At 38.7% G+C, this 25,499-nt stretch overlaps 1 protein-coding gene across 4 annotated transcripts in view; it reads left to right on the top strand.

Annotated features, from left to right (window-relative positions):
• HACE1 (HECT domain and ankyrin repeat containing E3 ubiquitin protein ligase 1) overlaps positions 1-8,318 on the top strand; it is a 125,607-nt gene extending 117,289 nt beyond the window's left edge. For 3 of the 4 annotated variants that reach the window (XM_014591053.2, XM_006156943.3, XM_027775105.1), the window contains 4 exons: positions 1,496-1,594; positions 1,877-1,947; positions 7,346-7,459; positions 7,979-8,318. In XM_014591053.2, the coding sequence (XP_014446539.1) occupies positions 1,496-1,594; positions 1,877-1,947; positions 7,346-7,459; positions 7,979-8,081 (387 nt within the window). In that variant the 3' untranslated portion in view covers positions 8,082-8,318. Of the gene's footprint in view, positions 1-1,495; positions 1,595-1,876; positions 1,948-5,450; positions 5,519-7,345; positions 7,460-7,978 lie in introns of those variants that run through there. The other variant, XM_027775104.1, reaches the window with a different exon arrangement.
• The last annotated feature ends 17,181 nt before the right edge of the window (positions 8,319-25,499 follow it).

Below are 25,499 nucleotides of genomic sequence, written 5' to 3'. Positions count from 1 at the left end.
GGCTATGTCGCTGGACTCCCACGTAGTCGACCGCGGTTCACGTCCCGGACCCGGTGGCTTAAAACTCACGCCGGGCGCGTGTGCGTGTGTGCCCAAGATCCCAAGAGGAGAATGGAGGAGAAGGGATTGCGGCGTGACCATCCCCCCCCGGGGGGTGATTTCTCACCTTCTGTCTCTATGTCTCTCTCTCGCTGTCTGGCGAGCGCACGCGCCCTATAGTGAAAACCTCTCAAAAAAAAAAAAAAAGAATGAGTAAATAGACTTTCCCCACTAGTCTTCTTCCAAGATACTCTACACCTTCCATTCCCAGCCCCAAAACTCGGTTTCAACCCAGAAGTGTATTTATCCTGACCAGGACACAGGCTATTCCAGTTGGATACAATAGATACCTGTTGTGAGTAGCTGTTGAAGGAAAATGATTTTGAATCACATTGTATCTATGGCCCTATAATAACAGCTTGCTCTTCAGTGTAAGTTAGTGCTGGCCAATCATTGTTGACTGATGGTGTGAGCATATTTGACTATGAAATATGGACTGATTCAGAGACCTGGACTAGCTCTTTTTATGTTCTCTTTTCCTTTGGAAAACCTAATGATAAATACTTTGCCATCCTTAATTTTATTTTCAGTTATGGAATTGAAAATTTCTGTTTGCTGATCTTTCTGGAAAAAGAAGCAGGTCAAGAGTTAGAAAGAAAATTGTATTGTTTTTCTCACTTTGGGGAAAGTTAACTTAAGGATCTGAATTATTCCTCAATGAATTCCCCAGAAGGTCTAAATGCTTTTTTTAAGAAAAAAGTAGTAACCATTGTTTATTATATTATCTCCTTTTCCTACTGACAAGGATTTCCTTCCCTTATTTATTCAGGTCTTTGCTGTTTTATTTATGTTGGGAATACTTAGAGAATTTAACAAATACACACGAGTCATTAAAATAAACAGGGCCAGCTGTAGTGGTACAGAGCGCGGGCACCACTGGCCCAGGTTTGGATCTGGTGTACCCCACGCTTGCCTGTGCATGCTGGCTCCTGGGTAACGGGGAGAATGCTGGGAGATCACTATGTGGCAAAACCCTGTTAAGAGTTCTCTCTCTCAAAGGAAAGAAAGCAGGAAACTTAAAAAAAATAAAAACAAAGTAAACCTAAGAAAGTAAACTCAGTGTTCATACAATTGTACATGTAGAATGCTGCATATCTTTATCAATTTATATATAAACATGTATGTTTCTAAATTTTTATATAAATGTATAAACTACTGTCTGTCTTGATTAAATTGTATTGATGTAAGGACATCTCTATATCTGCTAGTATTTGAGATTATATATCAAGGATTCTCTCCCATGTAGTTTTTGTTACTGATGACATGCAGACACTGTCACAAAACTAAATCAGTTTGTACATGGGATTAGTTTCTAATTAAGGCAAATTTACTATTTAAATGTAATAACTTTTTTTCCCAAAGAAGATTAATGAAACATTTTTCTTCTTCCCCAAAGGAGTTGCTGCTTTCTGGCATGCCAGAAATTGATGTGAGTGATTGGATAAAAAACACAGAATACACAAGTGGCTATGAAAGAGAAGATCCAGTTATTCAGGTAGAATTTCTCTAGAGCTTGGAATGAAGTTAAGTTTTGCCATTTAATTTTATAAGCTTTCAGCACTATTGGATGAAAACCTACATTAATTAACAAAGTAAAGTTTTTTCCTAAGTTCTTCTTGTGGGAATATTGCATATGAAAGCTTTGTATGAAATTATTTTTGATAAATGAGTTTCATAGAATAAAATATGCTTTATGAATATTGCATATTTCTCTGGCATTAAGAAGCCTGCAGTTGCTCTGAAATATGAACTAAGGTTTTTATGTTATTGTTGTTAGTGGTTCTGGGAAGTTGTGGAAGACATTACACAAGAGGAGAGAGTTCTTCTCCTGCAGTTCGTTACTGGCAGGTAAGAAGCAATGGGCCACCAGGTGGTGTGGAGGTGAAGGTGCCAGACCCATGCGGTCAGCTGTGTGGTTCGAGTCCCAGACCCAGAGGCTTGAACGTCATGCTGGACATGATGTATGCTCAGGAAGGGATCGCATCTTGGCCATCCTCCATGAGGTGTGATTTCTCACTTTCTCTCTCCCTCTTTCTCTCTCCAGAGAAGTACACGTACCCTCTAGAAAACTGAAATTAAAGAGGTATTTTATGATAACATGGAAAGTAGTCAGTGTATTTTGTTTCTCTTGTCTTAGAGATAAATAATTGAAATGAAGAATTATTCTGAAATGTGGGTTTCTGACCTCCTTTCTGCTGTTGGACTGTTGGAAAGTATTTTCTATGTTTTCTTATGCAAGAGTGGGTCTGACTTTTCTGAGGACCTGGTGTTTAGGTATTAAAGACTCATTTAGTTATTAGAGGTAAAATATTTGTAGTAGTATATTCAGTAAATGTTTACGTAATGTATTAAAATTTAAAAATTCCGGAGCCAGTTGGTGGCATAGAGGTAAGGTGCTGGACTCACACATGACCAGCCGCTGTTTGAGTCCCTGACCTGGTGGTTTGCTTCCTCACTCCCACTCCCCCACCTCTCTGTCTTTATTTCTTTCTGGTGAGTGCACATGCCCTATAGCAAATTAAAAACAATAATAAATAAAATAATTATTTAAAAATTTCAAAAAAAAAATTCCAACCTGTGTTATCAGCATAACACATTTTATAATTTTGGTGATCTTTTCATTCTGCAGGTAGGTAAATAATAGTAGCCAAGTTTTACTATTTGTATAGTTAAGGATATTCCATCTACCCTGGATAACACATGGATACATATGAAGTACTCATAGATGACACCTTTTCTCCAGTTCTTATCAAACTTTAAAGTGGCAAAATTCATGGCTCCCAGAATAATTTGTGATACTGCACTTCTTTGAAAAGTCTACTTTGGGAACCAATTATGTGTAATAGATATTAGAAAACTAAATGATTTTAGCCTCTTCTGGAGATATTAAAAAAGTCAGATTTTAATTTTTTTAAGAGTTTGTCTTTTTCTTCTGAGAGAGACACACATACACAGACAGAAACTCCAAAAGTCGCCATCTTCCACCTCCAGCCCTAGCTGCCTGGATCATGACATGCACATGACCCTGTGTGCTCAGGGAGGTCCCAGGACTCCACCCATGTGGGTCCACTTGCATTACCAACTGCATCATTAACACCTGGCCCCTACTCGAATTTCTTGTTTCCTTCTATTAATTGAAATGCAGTTCAGTTTTATTATAAATGGACATGGCTCTTCTAGGAAAGTTGGAAAACACAAAAAAATTAGAAGAAAAACTATCTCAGTGTCAGAAATGACCACTATAAACAATTTGATGTATTTATTTGTCTTTATTTTGCTGTGTATTTAAAAATCATACTTGTATATCTATATAAAGTAAACACATAAAGGTCATTATTTTCAGGCTAGCAGGTGGCGTGGAGGTTAAGGGAGCTGGATCCCACATAGCCTTCTCTATGATTTGCGTTCTGGACATGGCAGCTTGAAAGTCATGCTGGGCATGTGTGCACATGCATGCCCAAGATCCCAAGAGGAGAACAGAGGAGAAGGGATTGTGGTGTGGCCATCCCCCCACTGGGTGATTTCTCACTTTCCTTTTGTCTGTCTCTCTGTGGCCAGCACACACACTCTTCAGCAAAACAAAACAAAACACCCCCAAAAAAACCACATTATTTTCTTATTTTAAAAGTAGTATAAAGTAGTATACAACCATTGTAAGAAATTTGGAAAATGGAGAAAATCAAAAATGGAAGTCTCATTAAGTAATCCCTCTGTTTAGCAATTAAACACAATTGATGTTTTGTTTTTAACCTTTTAACTATTTAAAAAATAGTTGGAGTCACACTATAATCTAGTTTTAAAGAGTAACTGTATGGTCGTAGACTAAAAATATGAAAGAAAACATTGTTAGGGTCGTTCCATTTTTTTATTCTTAAGTGCCAAGATAGAAAGATTCAAGTAATTTAATAAAAAGAGTTGAACAATAATTATATTTTCATCATAGGAAGGTTAGACAATTCATATAAGGAAAAAAAAAAAGACCCCCTAATGGATAATTTTGTTAATTTTTGATTATTCTTCAAGAACTAGTCCTACATATATACATTTTCTACCTATGTAAATTTAAAAAGTACTTTTTAAAACCATTGTTTCTACATTTTTTTTTAATGGCCAGAGGTTGCATGTGCTCACCAGAGGCAAGGCACCCCTTGATAGGAATGGTCGTGTTGCACTCCATTTTCCTCCATTCCTCTTTCCATCAGGATTTTAGGCATACATGCACCTGGGCACAGGGTCTTCCAACTCTCAGGGTTTGGGGCTAGAACTGCAGTTGACATACGGGATCTGGCTTCCTTAACCACTGGGCTACAGGATTTAGTAATATATCATTTAAAATTTTACCATTTATAAATCTGTGTAATTTTTTAATGAGTGTCTCTTCTCATTTATGGATCTCCCTTAGTTGGTCTTATTCTTTATTGCTGAGTTTTTCTGTTTATGCGTGATGATGTATAAATAAGGAATTTTTGTGCTTACATCCTTGTGGAGCAGTCTGATCACTTATATAGGATACATTATTTGAGAGAAACTTAGGAACTTAAGAGTATGTGAATTTTTACAACCAGATACATATTGTTTATTAACCTTCCAAAAAGGTGAATTCTCTCAGAGAATGAGAGAACTCACTCATTTTTAATCAACACAGGCATTAATCATTTTTAGTTTTCTATCATTTCTTATATGTAATTTTTTGTATGTGTGAATTCTCTTTATTTTTAAAAATTCAAATTTAAGTGTTCTTTAATACAAGACAATAACTACATATTTTTCTCAGTTTTTAATTTGCCTTTTAACTTTATTAAGTTAAATATACAGATTTCCTTGTAATTTGGATTTTATAACATGAAAGTTTTAAAATACTGTCTTACAAACTATTCCTCCGATAAAAGACTGTTAGCCAGAATGTACAGGGAAGTCAAGCAGTTTACCTTAAAAAAAATAAACAATCCAATTAAAAATGGGCGGATAAACTGAACAGACAACTCTCCGAGGAAGACATAGGAACAGCAAAAACAAAATGTGAAAAAATGCTCAGCATCTCTTACCATAAGGGAAATGCAAATCCAAACCACAGTGCGGCACTGCTGCTACCCCAACCAGAGTTTCTAAGATTGAAAAAACAAAGAATGACAAGTGCAGATGAGGCTCAGGCTGTGGTGAAAGGGGGAACCTCCTACACTATTGGTGGGAATGTAAATTAGGACAGCTACTATGGAGAACAATATGGCGGTTCCTCAGAAACGTCCAAATAGAACTACTATCTGACCTCGTAATTCTACTCCTGGGTATTTAGCCAAAGGGTAGGAAAAGAGTCAGTTGGAAAATCACTTATACATCCATATTTATTGCAGCATCATCCGCAATTACTAAGACATGGAATCAGCCCAATTGCCCCAAAACAGATGACTTTGAAAAAAAGGTGACTTATATACTCTGTGGAGTACTACTCAGCCATGAAAAATAATGAGACATTGATATATGATATAAAGTGAATGAGTATGGACTATTGAGTGCTAAGTGAAGCAAGCCAGACTGAAAGAGAGACATTCTGTGTCCCTGCTCAGTATATACCGAATGTCTGCACTCCATGGTAGAAACTGAAAGTTGGGAAGGTGTGATAGCAGGGAGAGCACCTGTAGATACCAGAGACCACATTGGAGGGGATGGGTAACTGGGTGGAAGAGAAGGGACAGGAAACAAAAACGTTCAGTGGGTACATGAATGAAAAGTTGTGTGTTGATGATAATGCATATGGTAATATCTTTGACTGGATTGATAGGAATTCCATTCATGCTGGGGAAAACCATTTTGTACAGTGTAAAGATGTGTAGTGATTAAATATAAGTTTAAAAAGTGTGGAAAACTATGTTACAAAGGCAGTACATTCTTTTATGACTTTTTAAAAATAATTCTTTTTATAATTATTTAATTTATTTATTCATTTATTTTAATTTCACCAGAGAGAGGCAGAGAGAGAGAGGGAAAGTGAGAAAGCAAGCCACCAGGTCCAGGACTTGAACCGTGGTTGGCCATGTGGGAGTGTCCAGTGCCTTAACCACCACGCCACCTGCTGGTCCCCCTTCTATGACTTTTTGTATTTTTAAAAATCTTATATAAACTTCCCCTGCTCCTAAGATTTTATCATATATGTTTGTCTTTTTTTTTTTTTTTTCCCAATAGTTTTTACAATAGGGCACATGCCAGAGATGCAGGAGAAAGAGGGAAAGTGAGAAATCATCCCCAGTGGGGAATGGCCACATTACAGTCTCTTCTCCTTCATTCTCCTCCTAGGATTTTGGGCATGCAGGCACATGTGCCTGGCTTGATCCTCAGGCCACCAGGTCTGGGACATCTGAATGGGGGTCAGCCATGTGGAAATCCAGTGCGTTACCCACTACGCCACTTACTGGCTCTGTGCGTGTATTTAACACATGTACATTTAACATTTTTTTTGTCTATCATTCACATTTATCCATAAGGCACTACAGCAACAAAATATTTCCCAGGATTAGTTTGTTTAATATGGCACATACACAGATATTTAATATTTTAAATATTAATTTTCTATCAAATGTGTATAAATTTAGAAGTTTTCATTACGTCTGCTATTACCAGGTACCAAGGTTAACTTTTCTAGTGATGTGTTATGCACTAAATGTTAACCCTCTTGTGATCTCAGTATGTGAGGTGACATTAAAAAAATACATTTGCTATTCCAAATACTAGTTTTCTCACTGTGAAAGACACATTAGAAAGCCTAGATATTTTTCACAAATAGGGGACTGATTTGGATACACGTAAGAGCCTTTGTTTGAATTAATCAAGCACTCACTTATTCAACAGATATTTAATGAAAGTCGGTGCCAGGCATTTTGGTGACCCCAGGGAAACAGATGTAAATATGACGTGTTTGGGACTTTAAATCACTCCCGTTTTGGTATGGAGACATGTGAAAGCGAGCAGTTGTCAATGCAGCATACTCACTGCAGTAGTAAGATGCGTGCCGGGGCCTAACATGTGGTATAGCTTATGGAGGTGCAGAGAGGGATCTCTGTGGAAGCTTGCTGGTGCCACAAGGCAACTTAAACAGTAGTTTGGAGTTTTACAGAATCAGAAATGTCATATTACTCTTGTAGACTCAAAAATGCTACCTGACCATATTGTTACCCTAACTTAGAACTTAAAATGTATTTATTACAATTTTTTTTTATGATTTCAGTTTATTAAGATAAGTATGTATTCTTAGTTCCAGGGTCCCACATGGTGGGTTTGCTAATATCATGGGTGGAAGTGGATTGCAAAACTTTACGATTGCTGCTGTGCCATATACTCCAAATCTTTTACCAACTTCAAGCACATGGTATGTTCAGTTGGTTTATTTAAATGCATTGCTAATTATTTTGACTAGTTTTGAGTGATCAACATCTAGCTAATGTACTACTACAGTGACAAAACCTCAATTATGAAATATTTTCAGGATTTTGGAATCACTGATAAACAAGTAATTATATAATTCCCTTCTCTCCATCTTGGTAGGGAAAAGGGGAGGCTCTAACTACCTGTAATTTAATTAATACAGTTGAAGTATCACTAAAGTTTGACTGCTGTGAGTATCATAGTACACCATCACTTCAAACCAAATTCTCTTTATTTATTTTAAACTGAAAGGAACTTACTTTCTTCTTCCACATTTGCATGCTAACAGAAACTGCAATGCAGCAGTTTTTTCCTTTTTAAATACTACTTGAGGGTTTTCCAATTTGAATGCAAATTTGAGAGGATGGTTTTATGTTAATTATGCGTAGTATTTTCACTGCTAGACAGAACAATCAAATTTCATAGATTTCCTGTTTAATGGTGGTATATTTTTCTTTTAAAGCATCAACATGCTCAAGTTACCTGAATACCCAAGTAAAGAAATACTCAAGGACAGACTTCTGGTGGCACTACATTGTGGCAGCTATGGTTACACAATGGCCTAATGAGATCTGGAACACTCATCCGCCTGCTGATGCACAATTCAGAGCGGCAGAAGTAATTTAGGAAACTGTCAACTGAAAGAAGCCTAAATGCAACCCATAGGCGGGACTGATGTTTAAAATTCATAAAGGATCAGCTTTTTTGTTTTTCTCTCTCTCTTTTCCATTTTATGTTTTCTCTCTTTGTGATACACTTAGAAAGTACAAAATCACAATAGACTTCATTTTTTAAAAATGCTAATTGAATGGAGGAGAAACTGTCCCTTTTCATATTTCTTTCATCTTCCACATTCCACCTCTGTTATGTAACTGTCTTGTTAAAAGGCTGTTTTCCCTTTATTTTCCTATGTATTAAATTATATGAGGACATCCAGCTGGTATGTTCTATGCATGTAAAGTGCCATTTATATTTTGGAGAACTGTTGTATAAAACGGATGAATTTAGATTGTGTATATAACCACAAATATGTATTTTCCCATATTGTATCTATATTGCAATGATTTTTTCCAGCTTTTTAGTATTTTCATATATAATGTATAATTTAGACTGAAGTGACTTAACAGCAGATTAAAAGACAACTAATTTATATATTAAAGCTTAACACTATATTGTATGAATTAATTGCTTCTTTCAGTGGTCAGTTTTCCATATATACTGGTCTTATAGTTTTTCTTAGACCTTAATTTATAATGAAGGTAAAATTAAAATGTAATATTCTATCATATTTCTTTCTATTATGTTTATCTGGGAACTCTGATAATACATTTGAAGAATGTAATCTGTTGTGCAGATTACAATTTAAATATGCAATTTTTCTATTACTTCTTTTGTTTTTTGGAGAGGTTTTTGCTATAGGGCGCGTGCGCTCGCCAGCCAGACAGAGAGAGACAGAGAGACAGAAAGTGAGAAATCACCCCCCAGGGGAGATGGTCACGCCGCAATCCCTTCTCCTCCATCCTCCTCTTGGTATTTTGGGCATGCACGCACGAGCGCCTGGTGTGAGTTTAAGCCACTGGGTCCGGGACTCGAACCGCGGTCGACTATGTGGGAGTCCAGCGACAGCCATTATGCTAACTGCTGGTCCCACTTTTTCTATTTCTTACATTTGCTTTTTGTGGTTAAAATGTTAAGTTCAAGTGATAGATGCTTAATATAGAATATTGAATTTTTGGATCTTTTTTTTGAATGGCCTAATTAGTTTTCTTTTGAAAAGACACACTTGAGTAGTTATAGTATACATTTAAACTGGATGTAGGAACACTGACACTTAAATAATTTCTTTTTTTTTAAATTTTATTTTCTTTTATACATCCAACAGTAAATAATTTCTTATGGAGGGATTTGTAATGTTTAAAACCTTATTGTTGATAAAATGACATATGCAGATTTTCTCATGTGAGCAGTGTATTTGTCAGCAATATTTGAGAAACATACACATCAAAAACATTAAGTTTCTAGGGGCCAGCAGGTGGTGCGGTGGCTAAGGCGGCTGAATTCCTACCTGACCAAATGTGGTTCAAGTCCTGGACCCTGTGGCTAGAAAATCATGCTGGGCACATGTGTGTGTGTGCCCAAAGTCCTGAGAGAAGAATGTAGGAAGAGGGACTGTGATACAGCATGCCCCTTGGGGGTTGATTTTTCGCTTTCCCTAGCTCTGCCTCTGTCTTCTTGGTGAGTGCATGCATCCTATGGCAAAAGCCTAAAACAAACAGAAAACTTCTTTAATAATCAAGATATCATTTTATGCCCTCATTTTTGTTACTGTTAGGTTGTCAGGAAAGTCATGACATATTTTTCTGTGCAAAAATGCGTCATGACTTTGCTGATGACCCAATATTAAGAAAATAACAGATTATGTGAAAATTTAATAATTTAAAAAATAATTACTATTAGCCTTAAAATTAATATCCAGATGCTTTATTTACAATAACTGAAGCTAATGTTTAAATTTTGAGTTTTTGAAGTTGTAGAAGAAGTCATGATTACCTCTGATTTTCAAGTAGGTAATATGGGAGACTGGAATATGAAACCCTAGAAATACATTTCTTTGGCATATTGAGATGACTGTATGAACAAGGGCTGCGGGGTTAGTTTAACAACAACTCAAAAGAAATTTACATCTGCTTAGGTCAGTAAAGTAAGCAGCTTATGTAAGCCCCTATCTAGGTTCAGTAAGAGATCTGATTTCTGGCCCAGAAAAATAAGACAACTGTTGATTTTTTCCTCTCACCTTCTCTTAGCTTCATCTTTTCTTTTCTGTATGGTACAAAATGTTTAGTCACTTGGTCCTCCTTTTAAGCCTCATAGTTTGTGTGGTTCCCATATACATGTGTTTGTAAATAAATTGATATTTTTTTCTCTGTTAATCTGGTGGTCAGTTTATTTTGCTAAATCATTGAACTTTTATGGGGAAAGACAAAATTTTAAATGTCTCTTTTTTTAAAAGAATTACTTATTTAATTTTACTCATTATTATTGTTTTTCAACTTGCTGCAGGACATATGCTCTAACCAAAGAGAGAGAGAAAGTGAGAGAGCAAGCCTCCAGGTCCATGACTCAGGCCGCGAAGGCACATGTGTCCAGCACCTTCCATCACCGCACCATCTGCTGGCCCCCAAAGTTCCCTATTGTCACCAGCTTCTTTATTATTACGTTATTTATTCATTAAGGAAAAGGGTGGTTTATTAAGTAAAAGAGAAAGTACACTCCTGAGTGGTAGGAGCGGACCAGAGTGGCTCGAAAGGCCCTGGGCAGTTGCTTACTGCGAGATTTACCATTTCTAACCCAGGTCTTGTGAGTTGATCATTAACTGGGCCCACTGATTTCTCATTGGCTATGTCAAATGTGGCTTAATCAGCTAGACACCCCCTACTAATCTGCCTATATTACCTTGGGGAGGGACTTTTCTGCCCTGCTTGGTTTTTCTATTTAACCACATGGGTAGACGTTCCAGCCCCCGACCCACTTCCATTTGCTAGGTTTCTCCTGCCTCATTTCCCCCCCGAGAGGCAAGATCCCTATAAATCTTTTTGGAGAGCTGAAGGTGGACGGTCTGTCTTCTGTAACTGCTTCGTGCTGGAAAGGAGCGTTTACCCTACCTATTGGGAATCATGGGGACCAGCAGTTAGCTCATGGAACTCTTGCTGTATTTAAAATAGGTGGGAGAGTGGGGCCAGGAACAGGTCGTTGGGATAGTCCTGGGGTGTGTCGTGAAGACAGCTGAAGATGGTGTTGGATGACTCGAAGTAGGATTCAGCTGAGGTCCCAAGGGGTTGATATCCCTGTTGTGTGGTCATTTGCAATTTTATAACCTCTAAGGGAGAAGGGATAAACTTGGTTAGGAGATTTAAAAGACAGGGCCCAGAAAGAAGGGTGAGAATTCATATTACCAGGAGTTCCAAGAGAGACAACAGCCAAATGAGCCAGTTTCATATTTTTAACCAGATTTCTTGTGAATCTGGCAGTTGGATTTTTGAAGCAGTATGACTATAGAAAGACTGGTCTCAGGTACTTAGTGGTCATCTTTGGGTTGTATCATTAGTTTTTCTTCTTCTTCTTCTTCTTTTTTTTTTTTAAAGAGATTTTCACTATAGGCTGCGTGCGCTCACCAGAGACAGAAAACCAGAAATACCCACCCCCACCCCCCTGCCCTCCCCGGGGGATGACCACACTACAGTCCCTTTTCCATTCTCCTCTTGAGATTTTGGAGAATCACACCCATCGTGAGTTTCAAGGCATTGGGTCTGGAACTCGAACTATGGTCAACTATGGTGGAAGACCAGCGATGTAACCATTACACCACCCCATCATCGTGAGTTCTTTTGTTTGTTTTTAATAATTTTCTTTCTCTTTTTCTTTGTTTCTTTCTTTCTTGGTTCAAATCTTTTTGTTACCAAATTTGAACCAAATTCAGCCACCTGTATTCCTCAGACCAAGTTGTATTCCTCAGACTCAGGGGTATAGTAAGGGGAACTACAGCTTTATTGCCTTACTAAAAACAAGGAAAGCAGTCAGCTAATGCTGAGAAAGCCCAGTTTTCTGAGGCGTTCCAAGGATGCAATTTTTTTTTTTTTTTTTAATTTTGCTAAAGGATAACTGCACTCTTTGTGGCAGGGAGAGAGAAAGGGAAGGCGAGAAAGCAGTCTCCACAGGAGATGGTCATGCTGCAAACTCCTTCACTCCATTTTTCTTCTTGGAATTCTAGGCATGTGTGCACATGTGCCTAGCATGTTTGCAAGCTCCTTGGTCCTGGACTTGAACCTTGCAGTTGATGATGTGGGATCCAGCAGCATTCACCACCACTCACTGGCTGGCCCTGAAGCATGTACTGTTAAGGGCCAAATTAAGGAAGGAGTCTCAGGCATATGGTCAACTCAGTGATTGGTTCAAGGGAGGGATGATCATTTCATGGGCTTTCTTGATTGGTGGGGCCTTAGGTAATAATCAGTTTCCATCTTGTGGATGGAAAACCATCAAATATCCTGTAAACCATCAAACAACTACTCTGGACATGGGGTAGGCATAGCCAAAGTCTATAGTCTCAATACTTTGCCGTTAAAATTTAAATAGATCTCATATTTCAAATAGCTTAGCAAGCTGCTTTGCTTATAGTCTAGTGCTTGTTAATGTTCAGTTTGGAGATTTCCATTTATTTTTCCTCAACAGGAGGAAAATGAAAACCAAGTCTTTTGAAAAGGTCCACACTTGGTTTCATTTTTAATTTACTTCATTCCTGCGATTTTTCCTCTTAAGTAGATGGATATGTTAAATGTGAGGTAGTACAGAAAAATGCTTAGAAAGATTTTCTTCCCTTTTGTGTTAAAGATGATTTTATTTTATTTTATTTCTAGGAGAAGTTTTTGCTATAGGGCACGTGCGCTCGCCAGACAGAGAGATAGGAAGCGAGAAATCACCCCCCAGGGGGAATGGTCACGCCACAATTCCTTCTCCATTCTTTTGGATCTTGGGCACACACACACACGTGTCCGGCTTGTGTTTAAGCCACTGGGTCCCAGACTCGAACTGTGGTCGGCTACATGGGAGTTCAGCGACATAGCCATTACACTAACTGCTGGTCCCAAAGATGATTTTATTAATAAGAAAGTGACTCAATGCTTAAAACATACAATTCCATATAACAAAACAGAAATAACAGCACTTTAAAGGAATAAAAATACAAGACAATGGATCATATTATAAGGAAGTTAACATATCAATAGGAATATTTATGAAAATATGTGTGCAAGAGTAAATTAAGCTATCTTAATAGTTGGAGGGGATAGTGACCATATAGTTGGAAACTTAATATATATGGAGCTCTTGGAAAAGTAATGATGTATCTTCTTTCTGTTTTTCTATGCAAAATTGCATCATGACTTTTCTGACAACCTAACAGTTAATTCAAAGTTAAAATGTAATGTAGGGAATAGACAGTTTTAAAGTAATCTGAACATAACCCCTACTGCTGTGGCCATTTGTTGGATGTAGGGGACAATGCAAGCTTTAAAGCATGGGTCACAGAGGGAGGCCCAAGAGAAATTCCCACCTGTACATGTATGTTTTATTTGCCATACTAATTCTAAAATTACAAATGAGTTATTAACATTAAAAATAACTGGAGATACATGCAGCAGTTCAGATTTTTTGACTGCCTTTTTTTTTTTTTTTGAGAGGTTTTCGCTATAGGGCGCGTGCGCTCGCCAGAGAGAGACAGAGAGACAGAAAGTGAGAAATCATCTCCCAGGGGGGATGGCCATGCCACAATCCTTTCTCCTCTGTTCTCCTCTCAGGATCTTGGGCACGCACGCACATGCGCCCGGTGTGAGACTGCTTTTGAGAAACGAAACAATTGGACCACTTTGGGTGCATATTCCCAGCAGGCATAATCAGGACGCTGGCATTGGGTAGAAGCTGCTGCTTGAGATGATGTAAGGGTGTTCCTCAGTCCGGCATCTTCCACCCCAGCCCTGCTTCTCTCATTTGTTACCTTCCTGACCATTGAAAGCTTTGGTTATTGCTTAAAGGATATATGTTTATCAAAACTCTTCCCCAGAAGTGCAAATTGGTACGTTCTTTAGAAGGTGGTTTGGCAGTATTGGTTTTTTAAAATGTATACAATTTGTGACTCAGTTCTTCTAGGTATTTGTATTACAGATATGCTTGTTTACGTACACGAATGTTCCCTGATGCCTTATTCCTGATAGGGAAAGAAAAATTGTAGTATCTATAGTAGGGGACTGACTAATGGGTTCTATTAGAATATAAGAATGAAATGCATCAATACATCTTGGTATGTTAGTAGATATTCCCAAGGTTTGTTAAGTGAAATAGTCGAGGTGTATAGAAAAGTAATTAGTGTGACATATACATGGGATTATGTGCAAGAAAAATTTCTGGGGAGACTTGCTGGGAAAGAATCATAAGGTGGGATGGACTTTTTCACTGCATAAGTTTTTTTTTTTTTTCCTAAATCGTTTACCTACTTTATTTTCCATACGATATGTGTATATTAAAAGAAACATCCAATAAGAAATGTCAGGTAAGGAGTGTTAATAATAGGTTTTATTGAATCTATAAAATGTCATATTAGTGATAAGCAGTATTTTCTTCACCACAAAACTTATGTAAGTTTGGGAACCAGCAGTTAGCGTAATGGCTACGTTGCTGGACTCCCACGTAGTCAACCGCGGTTCGTGTCCTGGACCCGGTGGCTTAAAACTCACGCCGGGCACGTGTGCGTGCGTGCCCAAGATCCCTAGAGGAGAATGGAGGTGAAGGAATTGTGATGTGACCATCCCCCCTGGGGGGTGATTTCTCGTTTTCTGTCTCTATGTCTCTGTCTGGCAATCGCACGCACCCTATAGCAAAAACCTCTCCAAAAAAAAAAAAATTATGTAAGTTTAATTAATGTGGTTAATTTAAATGAAGTCACCTAATTATTTTGTAAATAATCAATGCTCCCTTGTCTACAAAAGTCTTATTTTCTCATTGCCTGGTAATTAGCACTATTTTTAATTTCCTAAAATTCAACCAATTAGAGATTTATTTGAATGAACACTTTTCCCCCTAATTTTTCTTTTTGTAATAGCAGAAGTAGTAATTGATATGGAGAAATCTGGGAGACATAGATTTGTGTTCTTACTGGGAAAAAGCAATGAATTTCATTTATGCTACCTAATAATTGTATTGCATTACCTTCTAATCTTTCTGAATGCATTTTTTTTTGGGGGGGAGGGATTTTCACTATAGGGCGCGTGCGCTCGCCAGACAGAGAGAGACATAGAGACAGAAAGCGAGAAATCACGCCCCAGCGGGGATGGCCCCACCACAATCCCTTCTCCTCCATTCTCCTCTCGGGATCTTGGGCACGTACGCACACATGCCCGGTGTGAGTTTTAAGCCACCGGGTCTGGGACGCAAATTGCGGTTGACTATGTGGGAGTCCAGCAACATAGCCATTATGCTAACTGCTGGTTCCCCTGAATGCATTTTTTAAAAATTTAATTAAGTTCATAAAGAACATAGCATTAAGTATCTTTTTTATTGACTGAGCCTTTTATTTAAAGTGTTTCTCATGCCATTAAAACTTACTCATAGGGCCAACAGATGGCATGGTGGTTGGGGCACTGGACTCCCACATGGCCGACTGTGGTTTGAGTCTCAGGTTTGGCAGCTTGAAAATTGTGCTGAGCTCATGTGCCTATGTGCCCAAAATCCTGAAAGGAGATTGAAGGATGAAGGAGAAGGGATTGCATAATGGCCATCCTCCTGGCCCTGGTGTGGAGTGATTTCTCACTTTTCCTCTCTGCATTTCTCTGGCGAGTACACACACCCTATGACACAAAAACGAAATGAAACCAAACCAATATAAAACAAAAAAACTTATTTGTAAACTTTTTCTTTTTTTGAAGGGTAGCATAATATTCTGCTGTATGGATAGTTGATGTCTCTAAAATGAACATTTATGAGCCAGCTGGTGCATGGTGAAGGTGCCTGGGTCCCACATGACTGACTGCAAGGTTCAAATCCTGGAACTGGTGACTCCTAAGCAGAGAATAGAGAAGGGACTGCACTGTGGCCATCCACACTGGGGGAGTGGGGGTAATTTCTCACTTTCCCTTTCCTTCTCCTCTTTTCTCTGTCTCTCTCTGGTGAACATATGCGTCCTATATAAAATTTTAAAAGTAAAACATGAAAATTTAGATTTCTTATGTTTTTACTTTTATAAATAATAGGTAGCCGTTCAGACAGGTCTAGGGATGGTAATAGTATCTGGGTTATTTGTTGAAACGTCCATAGTTGGTGCATTGCATGGAATTTCTGTGTAATGGCCCGAGAAAGGGCAGTTGGAACATAGCCCTCTGGTAGGTAAGATCTGGTGGAAGTGCAAGAGAACACAGGTGGGGTGGGGGGGGGTGCCATACTACTGTGTAAGAGGTTAAGAAAAGGAGGGAGAGGGTGTGGCAAATAACAGAGTTTTAATCATTGTCAATGTTGACTTTTCTCCTTACATACAGGAGAGGAAACCCCTTCTATAATATCTAACACAAGCCCTATTTGCAAGACTTAGAACTCGAACATGTGCTGTTTTTAAATATTGTATGGTTCAGCTATGTCAAAGTCACTTACATTCTTGTGCACTAAACTAGAAACCTAGTTTCCATCTGTAATGCTTCCCAGAAAGGCACTTGGAAGGTTTTGGAGTACAACCCTTTTGTCAGTTGGATAGAGTGTGTATAATGGATGTCCTCATCAGTAGGTATTTACCTAACATGAAAAAGTGTGGTTATTTTCACAATTTAAGGCATATTAACATTTGTCAATAGTCAGTATTGTGGAAGGCTGCATATTAGATCTTACACATGAACAACTGTTTGTCCATCTTGTTCCCTTACCCTAACATGGCTGTCTGCTTCTGTAAACCTGCTTGCTCTTCCCATGAGAAAATAGCTTGTGCTAGCCATATAGAAAACCATATCTGGGACGACATCCTGAACCTGCTGCTGTCTTTGCTAACTAGCCCGAAACCCTTTTGTTTAGCAGTGTTACCTGGAAACCCCACTCCCCTGAGAAATAATTAACCTGCTTGATTCAGCTTCTGTAACTGCTTGCATAGAAACCCCTGGTAACTGACCCCCTATAAAAAGACTGCTCAAACTTCGGTTGGTCCGGTCTACAGTTCTGACTCTCGGTGCCCCCCTCCCACCCAGCCTCAGACTGTAGTCACTGGCCAGCTGATCAAGACTCCCTTTAAACTTAATCTGGCTTTGGTGGTCGTTCACTCGGGTGGCACTCTACAACAGTATTTATTTATTTACTTGCCATAAGGTACATACACTTGGCAGAGAGAGAGAGGAACAGTGAGAGCGAAAGTGAGAAATCACTCTGGAGAGGATGTCCACACCACATGCCCTTCTTGTCTCTTCCTGGGATTTTGGGCATGCATGCGCACATGTCCAGCATGATTTTTAAGCCATGGGTCCAGAACTTGAACCGCAATTGGCCTTGTGGGAGTCCAGCACCCTAACCACCATGCTGCCTACTTGGCCCTGGCTTAAGCTATTTTAATGTGAGCAGATTTCTGTTAGAATATCCTTTGTAAATCTTGTAGGTTCTAGATTGTGATACCTGCCTATTGGCCTGTAAATTGGCATAAATTTATTTAACCTGTATCAGTTTATTTTACAGATAAGAAAGATGAAGACAAGAAAGGTGATGACTTTTCAAGGTTCCAGGGCTTCTTGTTAACTGCACTAGAACTTAAAACCTAGATTTTCTGATTCTTGGTCCACTAGGGTTTCTATTACACCCTGCTGTCTCTTTATGACATAACTGCATTATAAAAAGAGTTTTAGAAACACACCTGCAGCCTATTAACAGTCATGTACGACAAGCCTGTGGAGAGACTATAACTTAATAAGCTGATAGTTAAGAGTGATTAATAGGACTGTATTTCTTCTTTCCTACTGTGTCACAACAAGCTAGGGTGGGTATTTTATCATTTCAAAATGAGAAGGAACAGATGTATTGTCAGATCATAGATCATGGGTAGTCATTAACTTTTATTATCTTTATAAAAATGTTCAATTTCAAGCATACTTGGTACTTCAAAATATGTTGTGCATCTAATGTTGCAAAACCATTAAAATCGTAAACTGAGAATCTAATGAGTGTCACTGTATCTTTATGTGACTGAATCAAATCTAGTTGACTAAAATGGAGGGGAAGTGGTCCTAATGGGTGCTGGATATATAGTCCATGGGAAAAACATTTAAATGGACAGATTTCTTTTAATACCTCCTATCTATTCAGTACCAGTTTAGGGACTGTGACCCAGACTCTCAAAGGAAATAAAATCCATTTGGGCAGAGGAAAGGCATATTTGAAACAGGTTTTAAAACTGTGCATTATGGTGGAAACAAGCTACAGAAGTTAGTGCAGGTGAGGAGTTTAATGTACACTTAGTGTGTTCAAGTAAGCTTCAAATATCTGGACTAAATGTATTATTAACTTGTCTAGACTTGGAGATCAATAGAGTGATTATTGTGTTGATTGAGCAAATAACTATAAATGATAAAAAATGATACACTTACAGCACTATAAACCTAGCGTGTGGTAGTCATTAAGTTGTCCTTAAATTAGCGAGTTATTAGCTCGCTCGGTTCTAGGTTCTGGCCATTTCTTGAGAATCCTGATATCCTGCAAGTTTTCATATTTGGAGACACCATATTGGAAAATGGTTCTCCATTTTTATTTATTTTTGAAAGAAGTTTATTGTGGGATAGGCAGGAGGATTTAAAGTGGTGTTTGTCCAGTATTCCTTTATTTCTCTTTTTCTAATATGTAGAATATAGAGAAAAAATAAACTATTATTCTCATTAAATTCCAGAATTCTGTATACTTGGCAACTTCACTTGGATGTTTATTAGAAATCTCAGGCCTAAATATGTTGAGAGAGGAGCTTTTGTTTGTCTATCGTGACCGGCCACCTCTCAGCCTGTCCTGATCTTTCTTGCTCAGCAAATGGGCACCACCTAATTGCACTAGCCAAAAACTGAGAAGACATCTGATCTGTTCTTCCCCTTCTGTCATCTTCATCATTCAGCCAATCACTAACTTGTTGAGTAGCTGATTAAGAACCAGTGGGGCCATCGGGTGGTATAGCGGTTAAGGTGCTGGGTTCCCACATAGCTGACATGTTTCAAGTCCTGGATCTGGCAGCTTGAAACTCACAGTAGGTGTGTTGGTGGATACTCCAAATTCTGAGGGGACAATGAAGAAGAGATTTTGGTGTGGACATCCCCACAGAGGGATCATTTCTCACTTCTTTCTGTGTCTCTCTCTTTGTCTCCAGTGAGCATATGTGCCCTGTGGCAAAAAACAAACAAAAGCAGTAGCTTTTAATCAGTTACTGTGATGGTGTAAATAAGAGGTTAAAACTGAAGAAGGTACTGACTTACCTGTTTCATTTTACCTGTGGAACTATACACCTGTTGATGGTCTGGTAGATTAGCACAGATATGGAGGTTGTCTTCCTTGGTCAGGGAACCTTGCAGTTTTATGAACTCTGGAGTTGACAGGGGTTGGAAGTGGGTGAGTGTGAAGGAGGAGGACTAGGAATGGAAAAGTACTGGAGACTGAAAATGGGGGAGGTGGTTTTCAACTTTCTCCTTCCTACCCCTGTATAGTGTCACTGGCTGAGGTCCCTCTGCTCATGGCCTTAGATTAAGAGACCTGGGCTAGAAAAGTAATAGGCTTGCATGAGAGCATGACTGGCCAGGGAATTCTAGTCATAGACTACAGCTCCCTTCAAAGACTGTGATGCACAGAAGGGCTCTGTTCCTTCCTGGAAGGAGATTCTGTTCTCACCCTCCCTCTCTTCTACGAGAAGAAGAACACGTTCGTTGGCTTATGACCTCCTTATATTGCAAAACCAACAATGACCAGTTGTTGCTCACATCACATTGCTCAAACACTGACTCTCTCTTCCACATTTAAGAGACCTTGTGTTTACACTGGGTCCATTCAGATAATTCAAGATCATCTTCCTGTCTCCAGGTCAGTTGATTAGCAACTTTAATCTCATCTCCAGGGGTTGAACCATAGTCAGCCATGTGGGATTCAGATCCCAATGCACATTGCTTAAATACTGCATTCTTCATAAACTTGTATTCTTCATAAATTACCCAGTCGGCGGTACTTAGTTGCAGCAACAGAATTAATGGATTAAAGCATCCTCTCATTGGGACCAGCAGTTAGCATAATGGTTATGTTGCTGGACTCCCATGTAGTCGACCACGGTTCATGTCCCAGACCCGGTGGCTTAAAACTCATGCCGGACACGTGTGCGTGCGTGCCCAGGATCCCGAGAGGAGACTGGAGGAGAAGGAATTGCAGCGTGGCCATCCCCCCTGGGGGGTGATTTCTCGCTTTCTGACTCTCTGTCTCTGTCTGCCTGGCGAGCGCACGCGCCCTATAGCAAAAACCTCTCCAAAAACAAACAAAAAAAGCATCCTCTCATTTATGGTGGACTTTTTGGCTTTTTTTTTTTTTTTTTTTGGCTATTAGGAATAAAGCTGCTATCAATTCTTGAATGCAGGTTTTTGTGTGGTCATGTATTTTAATTTCTCTTAGGTAGCTTCTAGGTAGATTGCTGGGAGTGGACTTGCTGGAACACATAGTAAATATTTGTTTAAACTTCATAATAAACCGCCATGATGTTTTCCAAAGGGACTCTGCCAATTTATTTTTGCACCAGTAATGCATGACTATTCCAGTTGCTCCACATCCTTGCCAACATTACAATTGCCCTTTAAATTTTAGCTCTTCTAGTCAGTGAGTGGTGGTATCTGACTGTAGTTTTGATTTGCATTTCTCTAATGGGTAATCGTGATTTGTGTATCTTGTGAGTATCTGTTCAAATATTTTGCCCAAGCCAATTTTTAAAAAATGGATTGCTTGCTTTGTTGATTTTTAAAAGTTCTCTATGATATATAGGAAAAAAAATTCCTTATCTAATATGTGTTGACTATTTTCTCCCACTCTCTGTCTTATGTCATTATCTTAAAAGTAGTTTTTAGAAAAACAAGTGTACATGAAACTCAACTTATCATTTTTATCTTTATGTTTATGCTTTTTGCTTGCTAAGAAATCTTTGCCTAACTCAGGGTAACAAAGATTCCCCCCCCCACCACCCCATATTCTACAGGTTTTCTAATTTTAGCTCTTGTGTTTTAGTCTACAATCCATTTTGAGTAAATTTTTATATATGGTTAGAGGCAAGCATCAAAGTTATTTTTTGTCTGTGTAGATTCATCTGATCCAACCCTATTAAAAAAAAAATTAGAGAAGGCCAGCAGGTAGCATAGTGGTTAAGGTGCTGGGCTCCCGCATGGCCAACTGCTGTTTGAATACCAGAACCCGGTATCTTGAGACTTACGCCAGGTGCTGTGCCCAAAATAGGAGAGGAGAATGGAAGAGAAGGGCTTGTAGCATGGCCATCCCCTCTGGTGGGTGAGGGACTTTCCGTTTCTTAGCCTCTCAGAGCACTGTGTTTTACCTCTGCACCACTGTCTGGCCCCTGTTGCTTTGATTTTTTAAAACTATTTTTATTCTAAATGGACAAATTATAGTTGTATATATTTATGAGATATAGAATGATGTAAGATGTTTATAGCATATACTATTGCTAACTAGAGTCATTTTATGATTTTTAAATTTTCTTCATTTTAATGTTAATTCCCTGATTACTAAGAAGTTCAGTAGCATTTTTGTAATTTACTGGCCATTTGTGCCTCATTCTATGAAGTGCTTTGAGGAAAAAAGATAACCTCTATGCTATTAATCCTTTAAAATTAGTTGAGTCTCATTTTATGGCCCCAAATGTGTCCAGTTACTGTACATTGCCGTCAGAGCTTGAAACGCTTCTCCACTCTGAGTATAATGTCCTCTACATTTCCATTCAGTACGGCTTGTTAAACTGTACTGTTCAAATTGTCTATATCCTTACCGACATTTTTCTGTTTGATTAAGTGAACTGTCAACCACAGAGGCATGTTAAAATCTTTACTGGTGTGTTCGTGTATTTTTCCTTTTTTTTTAATTAATTTTTTTAGGGGGGCAGAGAAGCCTATGTGCTTGCCAGAAAAGAGAGAGAGGGAGAAAAGGAGAGGGAGACAACATTCTATAGTGAGCCGTGGTCACGCTGCAATCTCGTCATTATTTTTCAGTCTGTCAGGATTTGGGGCATGCAGGTACATGTGCCTGGCATGTTTATATATTTCTTCTTGTAATTCTTTTAAGATTTGCTTGATATAGTTTCAAGCTATATGATTTAAAATAAAATTTAGAATTTTTATGTTATAACCTTGTTTATTATGTTGTCACAATGCCTTTTACCTTAAAGTCTATTTTGTCTGATATTAATATAGCAATATCAGCTTTATTTTGTTTATTTATATTATATACATATTGTATCTTTTTAAGAGGAGTTATTTATTATTATTTAACATTTCGTAATAGGGCACATGTGCTCACCGGAGAGAAACAGGTAGAGGGAGGGAAAGTGAGAAATGAAGCTACCAGATCTGGTATTCAAACCATGGTCAGCCACATGGAGTCTAGCACCTCAACTACCATGCCATCGGCTTTTCTTGCATATTCTTTCACCTTCATTTCAATCATCTATTATCCTTAGGTCACAGGTTTCTTATTAAAACACTTGCTAGGGACTAGCAAGTGGTATGGTGGTTAAGACACTGGACTCCCACTTAGCCGACTGTGGTTCAAGTCTCAGACCCAGCGACTTGAAACTCACACCATGGATGTGTGCATTCCTGCCCAAAATCCCAAGAAGAGAATGAAGGAGAAGGGATTGCAGTGTGGCCATCCACCTTGGGGGTTGATTTCTCGCTTTGTCTCCCCAGGAAGCACAGGTGCCATATAGCAAAAATCTCTCAAAACAAAACAAAACAAAACAAAGAAAAACGAACAAAAAAACAAACCTCTTAGGTAGATTTAAATTTTTTTATGTAATATAATTTCACATTTAAGTAGATTTATTTTCCATTTTTATTTACTTGTTTATTCATATATTTCTGCCTTAATAATTTATGTTCTTTTTAAAAAGAATTATTACTTTTAATTTAATTTTATTTATTCATTCATTTATTTTAATTTGACCAGAGAGAGACACAGAGAGAGAGAGGGATAGTGAGAAAGCAAGCCACCAGTTCTGGGACTCAAGCCATGGTTGGCCATGTGGTAGGGTCCAGAGCCTTAACCACCATGCCACCTGCTGGTCCCCCAGTAATCTTTGTTCTTATTTGTCTAGCTTTTCTATGATTCAGCCATTATTTTTTTGAATATTTTCAAAGTTTCTCTTATTTTTCCTTCAGGAATTCCATTAAAATTTTACTTTTCATTTCTAGAAATTCTATTAGGTTTTCTAATAGTCTTTTATTTTTTTAAAATATTTATTTAATTTTATTTATGATTATTTTTAAAATTTCCTGTAGGTCACGTGCACTCACCAGAGACAAAGAGAGAGAGAGGCAGAGAGAGAAAGAGAAAGCAAGCCTCTAAGTCCGAGACTCAAACCACGGTCAACCATGTGGGAGTCCAGCGCTCCAACCACCATGCCACCTGCTGGCCCCGTATTTCTTTTTCATAAATTTAAATTATCCTGCAAGTATTGGGTCATCAGAAAAGTCATGACATAGTTTTTCTGTTTCCTATGCAAAAATGTGTCATGACTTTTCTGACAACCCAATAGTTTACTGTGGAAATGATCCCAAGAAATGGGAGTGGGGAAATACAGAAATATGAAATAAGAAAGAAGGCAAAGCCAATCATAGGGTGTCTTACAGATTCATTGCCACTTTGGGCAACTGAGGCTTAATTCCATCGGGACCTTTTTAGGAGCTGGCATCTGAGACTTGAACGCCAAAGAACAACAGAGGAATGAATGATGGGAACACTTAGCCATGAGATTTCATGTCCCATTATGGCTTCCCTGTACCTCCCTGTACTTCCATTTATGCACTATGCTGCATATGTGCCTAGCTGATTTCTGAAGGAGTCCTAACCAACATCAGAGAAACCCAAGAACAGACAGAAAAGTATGTGCAAAGAACTAGCAGGTTATGCTTATCATGTCTTTATGGTATAATTACACTACCTAATGTCTTAGGGGTTCTGATTCTTATCATTTCTTTTTTTTTTTTAAAAGATTTTTGCCATAGGGCATGTGCACTCACTGGAGAGACAGAGAGACAGCGAGAAATCATCCTTGCCCTCAGGGGGGATGGCAACACTGCAATCCCTTCTCCTCGCATCTCCTCTCCTGGTTTTGGGCACACACGCACACATGCCCAGCATGAGTTTTAAGTCGCTGGATCCAGGAATTGAAACACGTTTGACTGCATGGGAGTCCAGCAAAGTAGCCATTATGCCATCCACTGGTTCCATGATTCTTATCTTTTCTGCTGGCTCTGCATTCACAGTACTTTCTGTGTTTCGTGATATTCTGCGCTGAGCTTTTTGTTCTGTAGTATTAGTCTCTGTGGGATTCTCCATGACTAACTTTAAGGTCAGCTCCTTTAGAGGAGATTTACTTTGATTGTGCCAGGTATCCGAGTGTACTATTAACCTCATTTAAAACCATATTTATTTTTATTTATCAGTTTGCTGTAGAGTATATGTGCTTGCTAGAGAGAGAAAGAGAGAAAGCACCCCCAGGGGTGAAGTCCACACCACAATCCCTTCTCCTTCATTCTTCCTTCTGGATTTTGGGCACATAAACACATGTGCCCAGTGTGCTTTTGAAGCTGCCTGACCTGGGACAAAACTGCATAGTCATTCATCTGGGATCCAGCCACATTAACCGCCTTGTTACTGGGTGGCCCTTTCAACCGTATTCTTTCTTTCTTTCTTTTTTATTTTTTAGTTATTTATTATTTTTATTATTTTTTAATTTGCTGTGGGGCACATGTGCTCCTGAGAGAGAGAGAGAAAGTGAGAAGGCAAGCTGCCAGGTCCGGGACTTGAACTGCTGTTTGCCATTTGGGAGTCTAGCACCTTAGTCACCATGACACTTGCTGGCCCCTCAGCCATATTCTTCTTCTTTTTTTTTTAGAGGTTGTTTTTGCTATAGGGCATGTGCGTTTGCCAGAAAGACAGAGAGAGACAGAAAGACAGAAAGCAAGAAATCACCCCACAGGGGGGATGGCCACACTGCAACCCCTTCTCCTTCATTCTCCTCTCGGGATCTTGGGCATGCATGCACATGTGCCCGGTGTGAGTTTACGCTGCTGGGTCTAGGACTCAAATTGCAGTCTACTACATGGGAGTCCAGAGACATAGCCATTACGCCAACTGCTGGTCCCCAGCCATATTCTTTTTTTTTTTTTTTTTTGGGGGGT

The sequence above is a fragment of the Tupaia chinensis genome, unplaced genomic scaffold (assembly GCF_000334495.1).
Source record: "Tupaia chinensis unplaced genomic scaffold, TupChi_1.0 Scaffold000527_1, whole genome shotgun sequence".
NCBI lineage: Eukaryota > Metazoa > Chordata > Mammalia > Scandentia > Tupaiidae > Tupaia > Tupaia belangeri.
The sequence above is the reverse complement of the archived record's forward strand: the minus strand, read 5'-3'. Positions and strand labels throughout refer to the sequence as shown.